The following is a 23,026-nucleotide window of genomic DNA, read 5'->3' as shown; positions in this document are numbered from 1 at the left end:
GGAGAGTGATATGCATGATATTCCTTCAGTAACAATATTACAAACCATAATGGCTAAAGAGAGGGACAGGAGGGAGAAAGAGACACAGAAAGAAGTTTACCATAGAGAAGGTGGGGGACAGGAAGGAAACTGGGTGGCAGTCAATATGCACTAGTGAAGGGTGTTGGACATTGTATGGCTGAAAGGCTATCATAACCAAATTTGTAACGGTGTATCTCATGGTGATTTAATTACAAGCTAAAAAAAATCTTAGCCTGAGCAACAAAAGTAAGAACAGGAGAGAGAAAGAGAAGGAAGAAAGAAATAGAGAAAGAAAAAAAGAGGAAAAAGAAAGAGGAAAGGAAGGAGGGAGGGAGGAAAAAAGTAAGGAAAAACGGAGGGAGGGAGGGAAGGAGGGAGGGAGAAAAGGGAGGAAAGGAAGAAAGGAAGGAGGTAACAAGGGAGGGAAGGGAGGGAGAGAGGAAGATAGAAAAAGGAGGAAGCAGGAAGGAAAGAAGGAAGGAAGGAAAATGAAGGAGGAAGAAGGAAGGGAGGGAGGAAGGAAGAAGGGAAGAAGAGGGGGAGGAAAGATGGAAGGGAGGAGAAAGAAGGGAAGAAAGGAAGAAGGGAAGGAAGAAAGGAAGGAGGGAGAGGTGGAAGGAAGGAAGGAGGGAAGGAAGGAAGGAAGGAGGAAGGGAGGGAGGGAAGGAGAGAGGAAAGGAAAGGAGAGGAGGCAAGAAGGAAGGAGGCAAGGGAGGGAGGGAGGAAGAAAGGAAGAAGAAAGGAGGAATGAAGGAAAGAAGGAGTAAAAATGAAGGAGGAAGGAAGGGAAAAGGGAATGAGAGAGGGAAGGAAAGAAGGGAAGGAGGAAGAAAGGAAGGAAGAAGGAAAGGAGGAAGGAGGAAAATGAATGAGAAAGAAGGGAAGAAGGGAAGGAGAGGGGAGGAAGGAAGAAGAAAGGAGAAATAAAAAAGGAAGGAGTAGAATGAAGGAGGAAGAAGGAAGGAAGGAAGGAAGGAAGGAAGGAAGGAAGGAAGGAAGGAAGGAAGGAAGGAAGGAAGGAAGGAAGGAAGGAAGGAAGGAAGGAAGGGTGAGACTGAAACACGCCTTTTAGAATCAGGGAGGAAGCTCTAGAGAACAAAACTTAAAATGGGGCCTGCGCCAGAGGCCGCCCCCTCAAGAGGCCGTTGAAAGATCAGGCGGGAAACTGGTGAAGCTGAGAGTTGTGTCCTTAAGAGCTGAGGCCAACAGGGCCCTTCGCAGCCACGCGCCTCCACACGGCCCACAGCAGCGTAGCGGCCCCTAGAGGCCGAGCTGGGTATTGCCACCAGCAGCAACGGGGCCTTCTGCACAGAGGCACTCACTTCCGGTAACGGGGTCCGCGACCTGCTCGACGCACTTCCGGCCGCGAGCCTGCTGACCAATGAAAACGCAGAAATTGGGTCACGTGTCTGCGTTCCCATAGCAACCGAAGGCTTCTAAACAACCCGCCCTCCTCCTCCTTCTCCCGCCGGGTCTTCTTCTGGGCTCCCGTCACCCCTCAACCCTCCGGGCCTGGTTCGGGCTGAGCCTGAGGCGGTTCGTCACCTCGAGGCTTCGGACCCTCGCCTGCCGTCATGGTGAGTAGCGGGCCTCTGCCGCCCTCCTGCGCCGAGGATGGCGACGGGTAGAGGGGTGGCCCAGAGTGATGCCCTGCCCTGGGCTCCGAGCGCTACTAGGCCTCCCCGAGGAGTGGAAGGAAGTTCCCCGGATGTGGGAAGTTCTTTGCCCCCGTCTAAGCCTTTTGGACTGTGGCAGGTGAAGCTGAAGGCCTCTCCTGGTCCTCGTCCCACCGCACGACTCCGCCTCTCTTCTCCGGGGGAGGGAGCTTCCAGTTGGCAGAAAGCGCACAGAAACGCACGCACAAGCGCACAGTGATGGATGATGGGTTGTGATCATTCCTCCGTGTCACACACACACACACACACACACACACACACAGTGATAGATGTCATTTCTCCGTATCACTCAGACACACACACGCACAAGCACACTGTGATGGATGTCATGCAATCATTCCTCACACACACACACACACACACACACACTGTTGTGTATGTAAACATTTTAATGGGATTATTATATTACTGACCCTACCCTGATCGGTGATTGTGCCCTACCCTAGGGTGTGACCTGGCATTCTGCCCCCACCCTAGGGTGGTACCTGATTCTGCTCCCACCATTGGGTGGTATCTGATTCTGGGGCATAAAAACAAGGGTCTGTGAAGGCGAGGGGCTTTTTGTCCTTGACCTATTCTTAGGCCTTTTGGCTTCGGCTTCTTCATGGAATAAAGAGCTGTTTTCTTCGAAAACCTGACTGCCTGTTGGCTTTCTTCCCACCGCATTCACCTCAGAACCGCCGACTGAACAGGGGTAACAGACGCGTGGTCCGAGCTGGAGGAGAAAGGCCTCATCCTCCATCCCTCCATCAGTCAACCTCTTCAGGGGCTGACTTGCAACAACAACAACAACACACACACACACACACTCACGGGCACACAGTGATGGATGTCACTTCTCCATCATGAACACGCACATACACACACGTGTGATTGAATCCAACTTTCTGATAGGACACACACACACACAGGCACACCGTGATGCATTTCATTTCTCCATCACGTACATAGACACACATGTGATTGAATCCAGCTTTCTGATGGGCCACACACACACACAGGCACACAGTGATGGATGTCGTTTCTCCATCTTGCACATACGCATGTGATTGAATCCAACTTTCTGATGGGCCACACACACACACACACACACACACACACACACACACACAGGCACAGGCACACAGTGATGGATATCATTTCTCCATCACACACATGCACTACACACCCATGTGATTAAATCTGACTTTCTGACGGGATACAGCTCAAAAGGCTGCTGCAGTACACACCCTTGTCACCAGAAGGCTTGGTCCACCCTGTGTTCCGAACAGTAGCTTGATGAGGGTAGGACTGAACAAAAGACGCCAATCCCTGCCCTTCTGGAGCTTAGAATCCGCTCCACTTGTTTTTTCTTGGGTTTCACTAAAATGCCAAGAACAAGCTTGCAGAAATGATAAGAGGTGTCTCTAAGTAACCACTGAGGCTTTGAGGCACACTTACTTCATTAGTGAATTGCAGGTATTAATCAATACTAGGGTTTTTTTTTTTAAATGACAGATGAGAAATTGCATATAAAACAAGTAAACTACAGGGGCTGGAGAGATAGCATGGAGGTAAGGCATTTGCCTTTTATGCAGAAGGTCGGTAGTTCAAATCCTGGCATCCCTGTGCCTGCCAGGGCCGATTTCTGAGCATAGAGCCAAGAGTAAACCCTGAGCGCTGCCAGGTGTGACCCAGAAACAAAAACAAACGAACAGAAAAACAAGTAAACTACATGTCATTGTATTAAATATTTAATATACAATAGTTCTTTTCAATTGAGTCCATCTTTATCGTTACTTTCATTTCCTATAATTCTGGGAACCTTCTCATATTACCTTTAATTTCCTTTTCTTTGTTTTTGGGGAAATGGGGGTGGTATTTAAGCAGTACCTAAGATTCTTGGCCAGTCTTGGAATTTCCCATAGGGTTCTGCAGAACTGGTACCCGAGATTCCCTAGACCACCCGCCTGGTGCTCAGGAGTCTTCGTCGTTGCCCGTTAGTGATGCTGGGGAACCATACTGTACCAGTGATCACTATAGCCAGCAGCAGGCAAGGCATGAACCCTAACTTCAATACTACCCAAATCTCCTTTTCTCTATGGCACAATTTCAAGACAATAATCACTTTTGCAAGGCAAAAGCCCTACCCACTGTGCAATCTTATTTCTTTGGCCCCAAAATTACTGAAATGTAACATCATGAATTGTATAAATACTAAAATACTTGTCTGAGAAAAGTTCTAGAGATGCAGTTCCATGATAGAGTGAACGTTTGGCATGTTTGAGGCACTCGTTTCAGTCCCCGCCACCCAAAACCAAATTAAACAAAGTTATGGTGGGGAGGGGAAGACTTGGTGAAGTGACTTGTTCATATAGTCTGTGATACACATCTATAGACTACCTTGGATTCTTGAGAATAATATACAGATAGTTAGCAATAGAAACAAATTCTCAAAGTGTAATATCCAGGAAGTGATACAAAGAAGTGCAAAGACCCTAAGACCCAAGAAGAATCTACAAATGGGATCAAGAAGACAGCTGGAGGGGCCGGAGAGATAGCATGGAGGTAAGGCATTTGCCTTTCATGCAGGAGGTCATCGGTTGGAATCCTGGCATCCCATATGGTTCCTCGTGCCCGCCAGGAGCAATTTCTGAGCCTGGAGCCAGGAATAACCCCTGAGCACTGCCAGGTGTGACCCAAAAACCACCAAAAAAAAAAAAAAAGAAGAAGAAGAAGACAGCTGGGGCTAGCAGATAAAGAATGGAGCAGATCAGGGCCAGAGAGAAAGATCGGCAGGTAAGACACTTGCCTTGGACATAGCTAACTGGGTTTGATCCCCAGTATCCTATATGTTACCCTGAGCTCTGCCAGAAGTAGTGACTGGGTATATCAGTGTGTGACCCAAAAACCAAAGAAAGGAGGAAGTTAGTTGAGAGCAAAGTAACTGTCATGTCAATTGGTTTTGTAATTAAGATATTGCTGGTAAACAATACAGAAGCAAGTTGAAAAGCCTGCGGGTTTAAGGACTAGGTAATGAGATTAAAAGAGCAGAAGGGAAATAGAAAAACACTGAAAGCTAAGGGGAATTTTGCATTTAAAATTTTTTTTTCATTTTTATTGAGTTACTGTGAGATACAAAGTTACAGAGCATGATTCAGTTTCAGTTGTATGGTGTCTGAACATCCATCCCTTCACTGGTATCTACCCTCCATCAGTCTCCCTCCTGCCCCCCAACCTACCTTTCTGGGAGACTTGCGTTTTGCTTTTAGCATAAGTGAGGCTTATCTAGTCTTACATACTATCTCAAGGGAAGGGGAAACCTTCTGAATGCTAAAGTGGCAGTTAACTGGTTAAATAAAATTCTTCAAAAGTTGGAAATAGACTGATTAAGGCCCCATGAAGAAGTGATCTTAAAGTGCTGGGTAAGGTTTGGGGGTACCTCAAGGAACAAAGTAGGTGAGGTAGACTGCAGAGAGGAGGTCAGAGATGTCTGGATGTGGGGAAGTTGTGGACAGCTGTGGTCAGACTTGGGTAAAGGATGTCATGTCATGCTCAGAGGCTATGATGTGGGTTTTTACAATGTAGGAGGCAATCTTTTATGCTGCAGGGGAGAAGCCACGGAAGTTTGGAAGTTAGCAACAGCTCCCAGAGAAAGGCTATTCTAGATTCTCCTTTGGAGGCTGAGGAGTGTCACACCACACCTAGGGGTGTTTGAGCTATTCCTGGCTCTGCTCAGGAGTCACCTTTCATGTTGCTCAGGAGGCCATATGCAGTGCTGGCGATCAAAACAAGATTGGCTTGCATGATTGGCTACACGTAAGGCAAGCATCTTAGCTGAACTTACTTAAGTACTAACTCTGATTCTGACTCTGATTCTGACTCTAGATATTCATAAAATAAAGGTAACTCTGATGCATCTTACCTTACATAGCTACTTAATTTATTTTCAGTATAGATATAAAAATGTCATTAATCTTTTGTTTATAGTTGTTAATCTCTCAACTAATTTAAAATAGAAATCCGTGAACGACTGCTTCAGAATCAAGTGTATATATATATATATATATATATATATATTTAAAGCTGATACATTTATATTTTTGATTTGGTTTGGCTTGGTTTTGGAGCCACACCTGGCAGTTAGTTCTTAGGGCTTACTCATGACCACTCAGGGATCAATCGTGGTGAGCTGAGGTAGGGGGAGAACGTATAGGATGCCGAAGATCAAACCCAGGTCAGGAAAATGCAAAGCAAGTATCTCACCTGCTTTACTATTGCTCTGGCCCACACCTGTATTTTTTCAATGTATCAGATTAGTACAGTGAGCAGAGCACTTGCCTTGCATATGCCAAGAATGATCCCTGAGCCAGGAGAAAATCCTAAGCATAAATGGATTTGGCCCAAGCACACACACATACAAAACAGTGGCTTAAGGGCTTAAGCATAAATGTTTATTTTTCTGACATAACAGCCCTCTCACTGCTAATCTCAGGTGAGTAGATTGGGGTGGGGAGAGTGGGGTTTGCTGCCACTAAACATTAAACTGCCACTAACCAGTAAGCAACCCTTTCATCTGCTGCTCCCCCAACCTGGACCATTGTTTCTCTCTGGTTTAGACAAGCTACACCTCTTTCAGGTCTCAATAGATTAGTGTGGCAAAGGCATACTCCATAGGTCCAGGCTTTGAAATAGCCCATATTTCTTCTGCTCCTGTTTGCTACTGAGTGGTCATGCTGTGGCATACCTGACTGAAAGAAGAACTGGTTTATCTAGTTGCACATCCATAAGCCCAGGGCAAAAGGAATATGATGAACCGAACACCATGGGGGACCTAGCATATTTCATTGTTGGCTCTTTTCTCACATCTTCAAGACTAACAAATTGCTTCTCTCTCTTTCAGGCAGAGCTGGGCCTAAATGAGCATCATCAAAATGAAGTCATTAATTATATGCGTTTTGCTCGTTCAAAAAGAGGCCTGAGACTCAAAACAGTAGATTCCTGCTTTCAAGACATAAAGGAGAGCAGGTATAAAGGACTTTAAAAAAAGTAGGAACATGGGTCCCCTCTGATGGCAATATGGGGGACTGTAAAGAGGTTTTGTGAACCTTTATTGGAATTGTCAATGAGAAATTATTCACTATGAGCAGCTCCATTAAGAGTCATGGGCATGTGAAATTCAAGAAATTCTATTGTGTTTTGGTATTCATTATTCCAACATTATGTTTCTTTATATCCCTCATATAAGATAGATAATTTTGAGTTGGTCACTCTCCCTCTAATGTTATTAAGCATTATACTCTACAGGTCTTTCCAGGTCGCAGCTAATTTCATGACTTTATCTTTTCTTATGGCCAAGTAATAGTCCATTGTACCAAAGTTTCTTTATCCATCAATTCTTAGACACACAGATTGTGATAGAAGCATCTACTATCAAACATGCACATATTCTTAGATTTCAAAACTCCAGAGGGTTAGATAAAACATTGAAATGAATGCGATTAATGATTGCTAGCTATATTAGTTATTCCAGGAAGAAGATTAGTAACTTCTAGAAGAGCCAGAGGGGATATGGCACTTGCCTTGCACTGGTGAAGAGGTGTGTACATTTTATGACTGAAACCCAACTACAAATATGTTGGTGCCTAAGTAAAGATATTAAAAAAAAAAAAAAAAAAAGAATGAGGTATGCACAGAAGCAATCTCAAGAACTCAGCTATTAGGTCAGGGATGTAGTTCAGTGGTAAACCACTAGTTTTTACATCACCCCAGCATACAAATTTAGTTATTGGGCATGTTGCTGAGGTTATGAGAAGTGATTCACCCAGTGAAGTGATAAATTAAGTGATAAAGTAAGGCAGACCTCCCAAATTGAAAACATAATGCAATTTATAGCTGCAGTTATAACAGTAAAGACTGAAGTGTGGTCTTAAACGTTAGTGAATGTCATTGTCTTTCTTGGGCTAGTGCATGAGAAAATTTGAGTTGGACAGTGACACAGCATTTGAGAGAGTCTCTCCCAGTGAGATGAGATCATGGGCATGTCACTTCTCTCTGCGCTTGTGTTCCCTTCTGTTAAGAAGGGGATTGAAGAAGATGACTCCAAAATGTTCTATCAACCCAAACTTCTCATTGTGAGAATTTAAAAATAAATTAAATTAGTTAGGGGTATTTCTTTGGAAGTCTTCAAAATGCTAAGTGCCATTCATTATGTTCTATTTGGGTCATGGATTTTGCCTTTAATCCAGAAAGTTTGAACTGGGCTGTTATTTTTAGGCTGGTGGAGGAGACGTTCACTGTCGATGAAGTGTCCGATGTCCTGAATGGGCTACAAGCCGTGGTGCATAGTGAGGTGGAATCTGAGCTCATCAACACAGCCTACACCAATGTATTACTCCTGCGGCAGCTTTTCTCCCAAGCAGAGAAGTGGTACCTTAAGCTGCAGACAGACATCTCTGAACTTGAAAACAGGTAATGCAGTTTGTAGTTGCAATTATAGCAGTAAAGACTGAAGTACAGTCTTAAACATTAGTGAATGTCATTGTCTTTCTTGGCCTGGCATGAGAAAATTTGAGTTAGGCAATGGCAAGGCATCTGTTTCCTGAGTGACAGTGTCACTCAACTTAAGTTCAAAATGCTGTTTCTGTTGTTTATATGTGTTATAAGAACTTCAAGATTTAAGGACCTGAGGACTGGAGAGATAATAGGTTGCTTGCCTTGCACATAGCCAACATGGGTTAAATCCCTGGTATCTCATATGGTTTCCAAGCACCTCCAGAAGTAATTCCTGAGTGCTCAGCCAAGAAAAATTTCTGCGTATATCCAGGTGTGACCCAAAACTAAAATAAATAAATAAATAAATAAAAAGATTTAGGGACATGCTCCTCAGCTATTAACTGATCCTTCTACAGATTGTTATACTGATGACTAATTAAAATAAGCTGTAGAGCTGGGTCAAGAAATAAAGGTTATGAAGCAGTTAAAAAATTGATTCTGGGGCCAGAGAGATAGTATGGAGGTAAGGCATTTTCCTTGCATGCAGAAGGAAGGTGGTTCGAGTCCCGGCATCCCAGAGGCAATTTCTGAGCATTAGCCAGGAGTGGCCCTTGAGTGCTGCCAGGTGTGACCCAAAAACCAAAAAAAAAAAATGTTTTTTTTGATTCCAATAGCATAATCTCAACAAATCATATTTGAAGTTTATTTCTAAATAGTTGCATATAAAAGTATACACTCCCCTGGGCCAGAGAAAGTACAGGAGGCAAGACACTGGCTGCCTTATTGCTTTATATGTAGCTGACCCTAGTTTGAGTTCCTGTTATCACATTGATACCCCTCCTCAACTACTCCCCAGAACTGCCGGATCACTCCTGAGTGCAGAGCCAGGAATAGCCCCTGAACATTACGGGGTATGGCCTAAAACATGGACATAGATAAAAATTAAAAATAATGAAGAATACTTTCCTGCATCCTAAAATAGAAAATATTTTAAATGTATTAATTTTGTAAAGATGGTGACATTGAAAGACATGTCAGAAATGAGAGAGGCCTGATTGCTGGTCGGGGTTGGGGGCTGTTCTCTAAACACAGCTGCAACTCAGCGTCTCCTCTGGAGCCAGTGTAGCACCACTGGACAGGCCCTGGAGGGAAGCAAATGTGTAACCACATCAGCTGTCAGTATGTGACTGAACGCTTGGAGATATTGACCTATTAAGAAACTGGCAAGAACAGTTCCTGCCATGGGCTTTCTCTGCTTTTATATGGGCAGCTTTCTTTTTTCACAAATAAAAGGAAATCACCACACAAGTCATCCTAGAAACATCTTGTCTTTCTGGAGAACACAGCAAACTCTGAGTAGATGTCAGACACTCTCAACAGTCATCACAGACTAGCTCGGTTTTTCCAAGACTACTTTACTAAAGTCAATTTGTCTTTCATGAGCACTTACTCAGCTGCCAGTATATATTATGTATAATAGAGAACAGGGTCTTGGGAGCCTGAGAAATAGAGAATTAACTAAAATGTCAGACATACTGTACTAAAATTCTGACAGTGTACATTGGATACTATGGGAGATTTGAACCTAATCCATGCGGTTTGTACTCTTAGCTTTTAAAGTGTGATTTTTGTTGTGTTGAAATTTCATCCCTTGCTTTTTCTGTTTCTCTGGAATGTAAGAACTTGGTACTAGTAATTTTATTCTTGTATTTACTACTAAACTAATTTGAACTAAAACAAACATTTTCTCACATTTGCTTTTATCTTCAAGAGAATTATTAGAACAAGTTGCAGAATTTGAAAAATCAGAATTCATGTCTTCAAATAAAAAGGTAATTTTTAATCATTTCAATTAAATATATTACTAACACCACTATCTAATTCTTTCAGTTCATTTAGAGTTTAACATGAGAACTCTCATTAAAAAGCCTCTCACATTTCTTTGGCAAAGATGACAATTTGGGGAGTAACTATGAAAAGCCAAGACTTGTTTTAATTTTCCTTTCTTTGGTCCTGCCCATCCTCTCCCCGTCCCCCCACCCTCTCCATACAAACCTTCGTCAGTCAGAGTACAGCCATATAAAGTCTCACTCACATGATGCAGTTCAAACTTTGGGGTAAGTCAACCCTGTGTGAGTCCATCCTGCTGTCATATTCTAGCTGGGTGACCCCAAACAGGTGACCTGAAATGGCTGGGTCTTGCCTTGTTTTCCTCATCTGTTCAATAATAGCAATTACAATAAGCACCTGTTTCTCTATAAATGAGTCTCATTTGCTTGATTCTCCTTTATATAGAGGCACTATATCCTGGTATTGGATAGTAAAACACCAGAGAAATTAACTCATGTACAGTTTTCTAGTTATTCTTTATTATAATTTCTGGATTAGAAATTTCTGAGTCAAACTGCATGGACTCTTTCTGTTTTAATACATATTGCTAAATTGCCGTCAATTTAGTATTCCTCCATAGTGTAATTGCCTAAATCCTCATCAACACCAGTTTTTCCAAGAATGTGGATTTCACAGTCTTATTTGTGTTCCCATAGGTTGAATTGCTAGGCCAAGATACTAGAATCTCAGTCAGCTGGCTTTGAGTTCTCTCCTTCCTTTATTTCTTCTTCTCTGTATTATTTTTCCTATTTTGAAATTTTGAAAAATAAAACTTGTACTTTATTTTCACACAAAATCTTGTATTGTGGGGTAACTGGTTAACATTTATGCTTTTGGCTTACAAAGTTACTACCCCTTTACCATCACCAAAATGCAAGTCTCCCTTCCTTTGTCTTTTTATCACTTCCAGTTTTACCTCTTCCTACCACCCTGTACTCCCAACCTACTCTCTCCCTCCATAGATTGGCAATTTCAGTTTTGTGGCCAAATGGCAAGGATTTATCCTCATATATAGTATCCCTCCTCTTGTCTATTAATACCAGAGAGGAGTGATATTGTTCCTTATTTGTTGTCCTCCTTTTCTAAAAAAAACCTCTTGGTCAGCTTCACTTTTTCTTTCATAACTTTTTAATTACATTTTAGGTTGTTACAGTAATGTTTAAGTTTATGATGTTGATGTAAAGTCACTGCAACCTAGTGTTTCCCAATCCTCTACCAGTATCTTTTTTTTTTTTTTTTTTTGGTTTTTGGTTTTTGGGCCATACCCAGCGGTGCTCAGGGGTGACTCCTGGTTGTCTGCTCAGAAATAGCTCCTGGCGGGGCCGGGCGGTGGCGCTAAAGGTAAGGTGCCTGCCTTGCCTGCGCTAGCCTTGGACGGACCACGGTTCGATCCCCCGGTGTCCCATATGGTCCCCCAAGCCAGGAGCAACTTCTGAGCACATAGCCAGGAGTAACCCCTGAGCGTTACCGGGTGTGGCCCAAAAACCAAAAAAAAAAAAGAAAAAGAAAAAAAGAAATAGCTCCTGCCAGGCACGGGGGACCATATGGGGGACCATATGGGACACCGGAATTCGAACCAACCACCTTAGGTCCTGGATCGGCTGCTTGCAAGGCAAACACCGCTGTGCTATCTCTCTGGGCCCTCTACCAGTATCTTATGTCACCTTTAGTATGGTCTTTTCCCCCAACCTCTCCCCTTACTGTACAATAGAATACTACACAGCTATATTTTTTTAGGATGGGGAAGATGGCTTTCCTTTCTCCTTTTGGTTTCTGTGCCACATTCAGATGTGCAGGGGCTTCTCTTACTGCAGTGTTCTGGGTATCCAGAGGTTGAATTTAGGTCTCCTACATGCAAAGCATGTACTCCAGTTCTCTGAGCAATTTCCCAGTGTGACCTCCCTTTTTATATCTGACTTCTACGGAGCATCATGGGTCACATACTATCTTAGCACTGGGATAAAGTAGAGAGCCAAACCACCAAAAATCTTCACCCGAAATGATGGAGTTTGGGAGCACTAGTAATGAAATTTGTGTTGAAATACTATATGCATAAAACTCAACTATCAAGAACTTTGTAAAACGGGCTGGAGCAATAACATAGCAGGTAGGCGTTTGTCTTGTATGCGACCCATCAGGGTTTGATCCCTGGCATCCCATATTGTCCCTGGAATCTACCAGAATAATTTGTGTGTGTGTGTGTGTGTGTGTGTGGTTTTTGGGTCACACCCGACAGTGCTCAGGGGTTATTCCTGGCTCCAGGCTCAGAAATTGCTCCTGGCAGGCACGGGGGACCATATGGGATGCCGGGATTCGAGCCGATGACCTCCTGCATGAAAGGCAAACGCCTTACCTCCTATCTCTCCGGCCCCCAAAATAATTTTTGAGTGCAGAACCAGGCGTAACTCCTGAGCACTGCTGGGTGTGGCCCTAAAACAACTTTGTAAACCATGGTTCTTTAATTAAATTTTAAAAAAATTTTATAAATGTTCACCCTCGCACAATTGATATAGTAGAAGATTCGTTTGCATAGTATCTTCTGCTTAGAAAGTGTGAGGTTCAGAGATTGCTGGTGATTTTTTATATGGTGACTGCAGTATGGTTTTCTTTATTTCATTTTAGCCCATCATAGATATCATGAAGCCAAAACTTGCTCCACTTAACGAACATGGAACATCAGAACTCCTAAACAAGGTAACAGCATTGTTTTGAGAAATTGCTATCTAACTCTGTCTTCTCATTGGCTGTACAACTTCAAGGTAGAGAGAAGTGTAATTAGTTCATCACTGTCATTTACCAAGTGATACCAGAAGAGGGTGTCCTTCTCTTGTAAAGATTGTAGCATCTCTAGACTACAACTTGTCATGGTGAAGTGAAAAGCATAGACCTTTGAATGCCATTTTTATTGATGGACATTTGACATTTAGGATCTGTGAGAACAGTAAAGGTATTTTTATTAGAATATATACAAAAATTAATATGCAAATATTTTTCACAATGCCTATTAATTTTCAGCAGTATACTAGCTAAGGTTCTTTTATCCCTTCATAAACCATATCATCTCACTGGGAAGGGAGATACAAACAGAAAAATCCTAACCTTTGTGTCACAGATGTCACTTTTTTTTCTTTCATAAGTTTGAATAATAGGGTTTTTGGGATAGCAGAGAAGACACAGTTCTATGTGAATGAAAATAGTGAGGCCAGGCTCTGAGGGATTACCAGAGGGTGAAATGCAAAAAATAAAATCAAAATTACTGTGACTGAGAAGAGAGGGGAGGGCAAGGCAGCCAAGATGGCTGGCTTAATATTGACCAGACTGCAGATCCCTTTGTGTGTGTGCTGGAGCACAGAGTATGGATTAAGAATTTGTCAGATGTAAGATTGCATTGAAAGGTGACTCTTGAGAGAGCTGTTTAGGACCAAAGATATTTGGCCTCTACTTTGTCAGACCCATGGAAGGGCTTGGGATAAGATAATCGAATGGTGGACAATTGGGTTCAAGTGAAAAATTAAAAATGTAAGTAAGATATAATTTCAGCTGTGAAAAAGTAACTGACAAACAATAAAAATCTGAATTTATTCACAAAGGAAATTTTAAGACTTGTAGAAGAGAATGAAAAATTGAAGTCAAGACTGAAGAATACTGAAGTACAGGTAAATGAGAGCACTTTTACAAAGTACTGAAAGTGTTCTTCACAGACTACATACTTAGTGTTTTTGTTTTAACTTGTTTCCAGGCCACAAATGCATTGGATGAGAAATTGAAATTAGAAAGAACCCTGCAGAACTTACAGCTTGATCAAGGAGATCAAAAGGTAAAATACCTTTTAGCTATTTACCCCCATTTTCTAAATAGAATAATGTTGTAAACTTAATGTCAAGTTTCAGTTCGTTATGCTCACCTCCACTGTTTCCCACTTTGGCCTTCACCAAGACCTCCTTGTCCAGGAAGGGCTTAGCAAAAACCAGCTCCCCTCATCCATGTCTTACATACCCTAAGAGCTACTGGCTGCTGATTTTTTTTCAAGTTTTCCTCCTTTCATGTTGGCATTTTAATTATAGTGGGAAGAAAATGAAGATAGGAAGAGCTTCCAGTTGATTGAATTTATTCTATTGTTTATGTGGTATTATACAAAACTTCTTACTTGGAGCCAGAGAGATATTACAGCTATCAAGGCACTTGCTTTGTATGTGGCTGGCCTGGTTCAATCCCTGGAACCCCATATGATCCCTGAGCACCACTAAAAAAGATCCCTGAGCACCACTAAAAAAGATCCCTAACCACAGAACGAGAAGAAACCTCTTGAGTACAAGTTGGGTGTGGCCCCAAACAATAATAACCAACTTCATTAAGTTGCATTAAATGAGTATTGTAAAATAGGATGAATTTTTCTTGTCATGAATCTTCAAATCTATCTCTGTGAGGTATTTGTGTGATAAGTATACCTCCGAGGGGCCGGAGAGATAGCATGGAGGTAAGGTATTTGCCTTTCATGCAGAAGGACGGTGGTTCGAATCCCGGTATCCCATATGGTCCTCCGTGCCTGCCACGGGTGATTTCTGAGCATAGAGCCAGGAGTAACCCCTGAGCGATGCCGAGTGTGACCCAAAAAAAAAAAAAAAAAAAAAAAAGTATACCTCCGAATTGACCTGCAGCACTGACTGAGGAGTATAGTTTTGTTGAGCTCTACCTCTTGGAAGTCACCATATGTACAGTCCTATCTCCACATCACCTCTCACTGAGATCCCATTTTTGTAGCAGGATTTCATGTCTCCAGAGACACCAAGTGAATTTTCAATGCATAACTCACTTTTCTAGTGGTCTGTTATTATTGCAAATGCCTAGTGAACAACACCCAAATCTGCTACATAAGGCTTTTGTTGTTTCTGTGGAGAAAGAAGGAATAGTCCAGTATTCTCCAGGCACTCATCACTGGACTTCACCAAACATCATGGCAAGCCCAGCTCAGCTACAAACCTACCTTTACTCTCTTCATTTCTTTTGCCCTTCCCCATATTTGGGGAAAACATTCTTATACACTATCATTTCATCAATAAATATTTAAAATAGAATATTTATATGACTAAAATGATTAAGGAATATATGATTTTCAAATACATATCAAGCACCATAAATTCATAAAACAAATACTCATGAATCCTTATAATTTTTTTTCTTTTCTGGTTTTGAGCCACAAGTGGTGATGCTCAGGCCTTCTTCCTGGCTCTTCACTCAGATAAGACCCTATGGAATACTGGGTTGGCCTCATTCAAAGCAAACATCTTACCTACTGTTTTGTCTCTCTACCCCGATAATTATAATTTTTCAAAAAAGTAAAAGAATTTTAAATGTGGGGCCAGAGAGATAGCATAGAAGTAGGGTGTTTGCCTCGAAATGCAGAAGGTCGGTGGTTCAAATCCTGGCATCCCATATGCTCCCCCAAGCCTGCCAGGAGTAACCCCTGAGCGCTGCTGGGCATGACCCAAAAACCAAAAAAAAAAAAAAAAAAAAAAAAAAGAATTTTAAATGTTTAGAAATGATTAATTAGTTTTAAAAGCCATTCTATACTTTAGTCCAGTTGTTCTTTGAGGGGGGATTAAAATCATCCCCCCAGGGCCCAGAGAGATAGCACAGCGGTGTTTGCCTTCCAAACAGCCGATCCAGAACCTAAGGTGGTTGGTTCGAATCCTGGTGTCCCATATGGTCCCCTGTGCCTGCCAGGAGCTATTTCTGAGCAGACAGCCAGGAGTAACCCCTGAGCACCGCTGGGTATGACCCAAAAACAAACAAACAAACAAAAAAAATCCCCCAAAGGGGGCTAAATTTATTACAAGAAACCTGAAAACTTGTCTAGGCAAAAACTTGTCTTCCTTTACCCCATAGGTAAGGATAGTAATTGTCAAATTAGCCTTACCCCTTACTTTGTGTAGATTTGTAGATATGATTGGAATATATATAACTTTAAGGGACCAGCCCATAGTTAATTTATTGATCACCTTAACATTCACTGGCCTATAACCAACCCCCTTGATAAAACCATGTTTTTCTGTTTTATTTCTCTTTTATAAACCTTTTCTTGTTACCAGGAAGGCAAGGTAATTACTTTGAGAATGTGAGTCTGTCATCTTTTAACTTGCCATTTCTTTGCCAATAAAGCGCTTTCTTATTCTTTTTTTTGGGGGGGGGGAGAGAAGGGGGTTGGGTTACACCCGGCAGCACTCAGGGGTTACTCATTGCTCTACGATCAGAAATCACTCCTGTCCAGCTCAGCTCAGGGAACCATGTGGGATGCTGGGATTCGAGCCACCATCCTCCTGCATGTAAGGCAAACACCCTACCTCCATACTATTCTCTGGCCCAATACAGCGCTTTCTTAACCCGGTTTTAAAAAAGAAAATAAAAGATTTTGATAAAAGCAAAATAGCTTTACTAATCACAATGAAAGATCAGATTTTAGGGGCTGGGGAAGATAGCTCCATGGCTTGAGTTCCATCACTAACTCTGTCAGATTTTGCCAGGTATGTCCTTATTTGTCCTTGGAGGACCCTGAGCACCACAGAAATGGCCCCGGTGGCCCCCAGAACCATTGATTCAGATCAGCATCTCATCACTGGGCAGAACATTGGGCCATTTGGCCATATTGGTGGAGTATCACCAGAATGAACTTGAGTACCCTGAGCATTGCTTGGGGGGTTCTTCCCCTTAAAAAGATGAGATTTCAAATATGAGTAAGGATTTTTTCTTTTGTCAATAGAAAAGTTTCATCTCTATATTTAATAATTATAACCATTTTTAATTGTTTTGTTTGGCTTAGGTTTAGGGTCACATTCAGCAGTGTTCAGAAGCTATTCCCATCGTGTTATTCAGGAGTCACTTCTGTCAGTGCTGGAGAACCGTAAGGGTGCCTGAGTCAAACTAGGTCAAACTAGACATGTACTTAATCCCTTTAGCAATCTCTCCAGCTCTATAACATCATCTTATCCAGGGGTCCTCAAACTTTTTAAACAGGGGCCAGTTCACTGTCCCTCAGACCATTGGAGGCTCTGACTATAGTAAAAACAAAACTTATGAATGAATTCTAATGCACACTGCATATATCTTATTTTGCAATGAAGAAACAAAACAGATACAAATACAATATGTGGCCCGAAGGCCATAGTTTGAGGACCACTGAATAATTAAAAATGTTATCAGGTCATTACTATGGTAATAATACCCAAAGATAGTAGAGATGAAGTCCAAGAAATTGGTCCTGGTCCATGGTAGGAAATTGCCAAAGATAGCAAGGGTGTACAGTTAGAGCAGAGAAGAAACCTCTGTGACAAGTGGAAATGATCTCATTGGACAAGAACGGGGTGCTTTCTGAAAGGAGGTAAAATGTTATCCATGAAACGTATTCAAGTACCAGCATTGCAAACCACAGTCTCTAATGGGAAAAAAAGGAAGACAGACAGAGAAGAAACATAAAGGCAGGAAGGAGGTAGGGGAGGAGGGAAATTGGGGCCATTGATGGTAGGAAGTGAGTGTTGGTGAAGGGAGTGGTGTTGGACATTGTACTCCTGAAACTCTATCATGAACAACTTTGTATTTCATGGTGATTCAATTAAATTATTTTAAAAAACAATAAAAATATTATCAGGTCAAAACCAAGATATGGGAACCTTATATTATGCTGAAACATGTGCAAACATATACTCATTATATTATATTATATTATAATTATATTATATTATATTACATTACATTACATTACATTATATTTATTATTATTCTTTACACCTATGTCATTCAGAATTCTCTACCAGGAATTTTTTTTTGGGGGGGCCCACACCCGGCGGTGCTCAGGGGTTACTCCTGGCTGTCTGCTTAGAAATAGCTCCTGGCAGGCACGGAGGACCATATGGGACACCGGGATTCGAACCAACCACCTTTGGTCCTGGATCAGCTGCTTGTGAGGCAAATGCCGCTGTGCTATCTCTCTGGGCCCAGGAATTTTTTTTTTAACTTTTCTAAACAAAACCTATTTGCCAGCTATAGGAACTATCTTCTGTTCCTCTTGAGAATTCCCATAAGTCACATTTCATTTTACATATTAGGAGATCAGTGGCCACTGATCTGCAATCTGCTGTGCTCCTTGCACTGAAGACCAAGGGGAGCTAGGCACGCTAGCAGGTATCCCCACAGGACTGAAATTCACACAGACTGGCAAGGGAAGCTGAGGTGCACCCACAAGAGAAAACACATTTACTTTCATCCTCTATGATGTGGAAACCATCACCCTCAAACAGTTTTTACTTAGAATGCAAATGCTATATTCTTCCTAGGATCTTGTAAAGGCCCAAGACTTGAATGACTTGGAAAATTCAGTGGCTACTCTCAAGAGTGAGTTTCAGAAGACACTTCAGGATAATATGGAAAACCAGAAGTCTCTGGAGCAGAATTTGGCCACAACCAAGCATGACCTCCTCAGGGTTCAGGAGCAGCTGAGCATGGCAGAAAAGGTCAGATCTGTTTTCATGTCCCTTTAAGCAATCGACTCTGGACTCAGATCCAATATAATGAACGGAAACATTGGAGAACTTCAGATTCATCGTATTTCTTCTCAAGACTTAGCCAATAGTGTCTCTAAAATGTCCTCCTTTCTGGCTCTGCCATTTTTCTCCTTGGTAGTAAAGTATCTGTGATGATATCTTCACTTTCTATGGAGTAGTAATACACTTCTCCACAGATGGCTTAATCCTTTCCCTGTACCCTCATCTGCTCTTCTTATCTTCTCTTCAGCCTGTCAAAGGGCTGATGACCTTTTAAAAAATAAACAAAAATTCATTGTCAGTTTTTAATTTATATGAGATTTGACAAGCACTTGATTCTTTACTGTATTGATAAGACTCTATGAACAGGAAGCTTGTTGGGGGCGGGGGGGGGGGTGCATAGAGAATTGGAGCAGAACCTAGAGTTTCTGAGTGCAGGAGTCCCAGGTTTGGCCCTGAGCAAACTGTCTTCTGAGGACAGCTGGGTGCAAAACTGTGCTTTTCTTACACCAAAATTTGTTTTCCATTGCAAATAAATTCCCATGTCACAGGCATAGTGTGTTTGAGTTATTTGCTAACATTGAACTAGAGGAAGTGTTACAGTCTTTCTGACATAACATTTGAGTATATGTATGGGATGAGGAGCATACCCAGCACTGCTCAGGGCTTACTCCTGACTCTGTAACAGGGATCATTCTTGGCAGAACTCAGGAGACCTGATGGGGTACTGGGGATCCAACCCAGGTCAGTTGCTTGCAAAGCAAGCACCTTATCTGCTGTCCTGTCTCTCCAGCCCAAAAAGTAAGTAGTTTTAAAGTTTAGGTAGATTTAATGTTATAAATTTCTCAAAAGATATCATAAAATAGACAGGGAGATAGCTCAAAGGGCTAGTGTGCATCTTGGAGGCTCAATCACCCCCAGAACCAAGCTGGTACTATTCTTCCTAGCACTCCTGGTTGGGAGTGCTGGAGGAAAAAAAGAGAGAAAAAATAACATAAGCAAAATATTTGTAAAATTAGAACCATAAAACATACATTTTCATCAGATTTGTGATGTTTTTGTAATATGCTAACTTTTTTCACTATCAGGAATTAGAGAAGAAATTTCAACAAACAGCAGCTTATCGAAACATGAAAGAGATTCTTACCAAGAAAAATGACCAAATCAAAGACCTGAGGAAAAGACTGGCCAAGTAAGCCCTGCTGCTCCCTCCCTGCTGGGTGATGTTTGTTCCCATTCTGTGGGAGCCTGTGTCCAGAGAGATGAGGGTTAGGGCTTGCTCAATCTGCTGTCCTGAAGTCTGTGTTTAAGGAAAGCGAGGAGGGTTGGCCTAGTCTCAGCAATCATACCCTTCAGGCTACTTTTGAGGTTCCACCTGACTTTTTGCTTGTCTTACACAACTACAGTAGGCTGTTCTGGGCAACAGAGTCGCTCAACAGGACAGAGGAGGGGAAACTAAAAACCATTAGTCATTAGGCATTCTCCTCACTGTTATCACTTCTCCCACCCACGTGGCCATAGATTCAGGAGACCGAGGCCACACAATTGGTGTCCTGGCCTAGAACATGGTTCCTCAACAACCAGCCTGGGGGACCAGTTGCCATCCACAGTATAGAAAGGTTGAAAACTACTGGTCTCTATCTGTGGTAGTGGTTGTAATTGCCAGCCCATGGGCTACATGCAGTCAGGCACCAATCCACTGGTATAAAACAGTTGAACACTGACCCAGAATGCCATCATATCTTGGGCCCAGTGTGTCTGATAGGGCCACATGATGTCAAGGTCCCTGTCCAGTTACAGGACTCACTACACAGAGCATCCTCAAAGCCAGAGCTCCTTTATTTTCACAGTCCTAGCCACAGTCCTATGGCACATGTAGCCTATCTAGGATTGTTCCTATAATCAGTGGTTTCTGTCTGGAAACTCAGCTGATGTTTCACCTTTATCAGAGTACCAGGAAGACAGACCAAGAAGTGAGTCCAAAAATCAGGTTAGTTCTCAGAGAAATGGACTTGTTAACTCTTCATCCCCAGCTCTGAGCAATACTCATAGGATAATTATTGAATTTCTCGACTAAACTGCCATAGATCTAAATACATCCAGAGCCCAGGGGTTGAAGGTGTCTTAGCAGTTATCTGTTCCATTCTCCTATGTACTGCTGGGAGTCTCTTTGGGTCTCTGTGTATCTGACTTCTGTCAGAGCAGTGTTGTTGTGTTTTTTTAAGTGGAAAATGTAGTATTACTGGGCTTAGTTGCAAAAAATGCTTCAGGTAAGTTCACTTAGTAACAGCATCTAAAAAGTATCATGAAATTATGCTCTGACTTTAACTATAACTCTTTCCAGATACGAGTCTGAAGATTGAAAACAAGATAAATTCATCTAAAAGCTGCCACACATGAAAATATGAGCTGTTTCTCATCTCAGGCATGTATTTTGAAGCAGCTTGTTAATATTTCTCTTTTTTATTTGTTAATATTTAGACTTTGCTTCTAATATTTAAAATTAGATTTCCTATTTTTAGTTGCCTGATTGAGAAAACTGAGAACTTACTTGTTCTGCGTTGCCCCAAACTCTTTCGGCCAAGTGCTCCAGAGTCCTAGCTCAAATAATATCACCATACTTTATATAAAGAAGAGATTTTTAGAGAGGAAGGATTAGTCTTTTGAATTAGTAGAAAGAATATACCTTTTCAATGTTGAAAGTTAACGTTGTTTATTCTGTGCGTTCCCCAGGGTAAATGTCTAATTATTAGACAGTTATTACAGATGAATATTATTTTTAGAAATAAAATCTAATCTCTCTATGTGATTATTCAATATTAGTTCACTGAAAATGTGAATTCAGACTAGTGTAGCAACATTTTTACCAACTATAAAGAGTTAACAGTGACCATGAGGATTCTCTTACCTTCCTCAGTGTCTAAGTCTCGTATTTATCAGAGAAAATGCAGCCAGGTTTTTGGAGCATAACTATGAGTCAGTATATCGATATGAAGAAGTCAGATATATCCTACACTACTTTCATTGAGAAGGTCTCTAGACTTAGAATAAATGTAACCTTTATACTTCTAAATTACTTGCTGAATAAGAACACTATTATTGAGGCTATGATGTCAGTTACCAATCTCAGATTCAGTTGTTGATTTGAGGTTCTTTATATATACTTTATATATACAAGAAGTGCATTTTGAATGGATTGGTTGTTTTGGGAGGTGTTTTGTTTGAGTGATTGGATTAGAAATTAGTCATCCTCTTAGTGTGCTGTAACATTATGTTGTGCTTATGAACAGAATAGAATCCATAAAACAGTAAAACCTCAATCAAAATACATATTTTTGATTGCATTATTTTATAAGTAATATTCCTTACGTTACATACAAAGTAATTATCCTCACTTTCTGGGCCAGTGTCACCCTCTAAATGAATGCCATTTGCCAGGACAAGTTTCTCCACTTCTACAAATGAAGATTTTTGTTCCTACAGGCAAGTTTTTGGTTCAGTGGGTGAGGACTGTTGCTATTTTTACTAAATCTTTTAATGTCAGCCTGGAATTTGTTGTTTTTCATAGGCTTTATGTTAAAACTATTAAGGGAACAGATTATGAAGATATAGATAATTCCCCCTAAAAGGACACAGGGACAGTCTTTTAAAAAATGAAAGAATTAGGGTCCGGAGTGGTGGCACAAGCCGTAAGGCATCTGCCTTACGTGCACTAGCCTAGGACGAACCTCAGTTCGATCCCTCAGCATCCCATATGGTCCCCCAAGCCAGGAGCGATTTCTGAGCACATAGCCAGAAGTAACCCCTGAGTGTCACTGGGTGTGGCCCAAAAACAAAAAAAAGAAAGAATTGAAGAAGTAAGTAGTAAATGCAGTCAGTCAGCACAGGCTACATAGTCTCTCTTCAATTACCTTTCCCTAGCAATTTCTATGTCCTTTAGCACTTTAGTTGAGGCTCTGATTTTATCCCCCTAGTCCTTTAGCCCAAATTTAATGCTGTTTCCAAAAATCTATTCCATTGTTTCTGAACCAGTATCTAGGTTATCTCATAGTTCAGAAACTGAACTTTAGATTAAATGACTAGAGCTTATAGAAACCATTTATTACCTCCCTTCCACCCATGTTAGTTTGATATCCATAAGGAAGGAAGGTGTGTTGGGAAACCTATATTGCTCTGCGGACTTTCAACTTGGGGTTTGGGGTTGCACTTTTGAAGTATTCTGTAAAATGTGTGCAAGTTCCATAACAAGCTCAAAAGTATTTCTGTAACTTTAAACCAAACCAGGCCCTCATTCAGACAAACAAGTATGATATTTTTTTTGAGAAGTTGATATGATCATTTCTTTTGTTTGTAAACTTTTTCTGTGTTTTGGTGTTATCTTGTTTTGTTTCTTAACTTTTGCCTCCAGGCATTCTTAAAATATCATTTTTT

The 23,026-nt window shown here is 41.5% G+C and overlaps 1 protein-coding gene across 1 annotated transcript; it reads left to right on the top strand.

Annotated features, from left to right (window-relative positions):
• The first annotated feature begins 1,477 nt into the window (after positions 1-1,477).
• On the top strand, positions 1,478-21,921 carry LZTFL1 (leucine zipper transcription factor like 1). The gene is made up of 10 exons (XM_049777409.1): positions 1,478-1,598; positions 6,580-6,704; positions 7,953-8,147; positions 9,943-10,003; positions 12,684-12,755; positions 13,652-13,717; positions 13,801-13,878; positions 18,389-18,565; positions 19,684-19,787; positions 20,940-21,921. The coding sequence occupies exons 1-10, from the start codon at positions 1,596-1,598 to the stop codon at positions 20,956-20,958; spliced, it is 900 nt and encodes a 299-aa protein (XP_049633366.1). The 5' UTR covers positions 1,478-1,595; the 3' UTR covers positions 20,959-21,921.
• The last annotated feature ends 1,105 nt before the right edge of the window (positions 21,922-23,026 follow it).

Source organism: Suncus etruscus, chromosome 7 (genome assembly GCF_024139225.1).
Source record: "Suncus etruscus isolate mSunEtr1 chromosome 7, mSunEtr1.pri.cur, whole genome shotgun sequence".
NCBI classification, from domain to species: domain Eukaryota; kingdom Metazoa; phylum Chordata; class Mammalia; order Eulipotyphla; family Soricidae; genus Suncus; species Suncus etruscus.
Note: the sequence above shows the minus strand (reverse complement) of the source record. Positions and strands in the feature narration are given on the sequence as shown.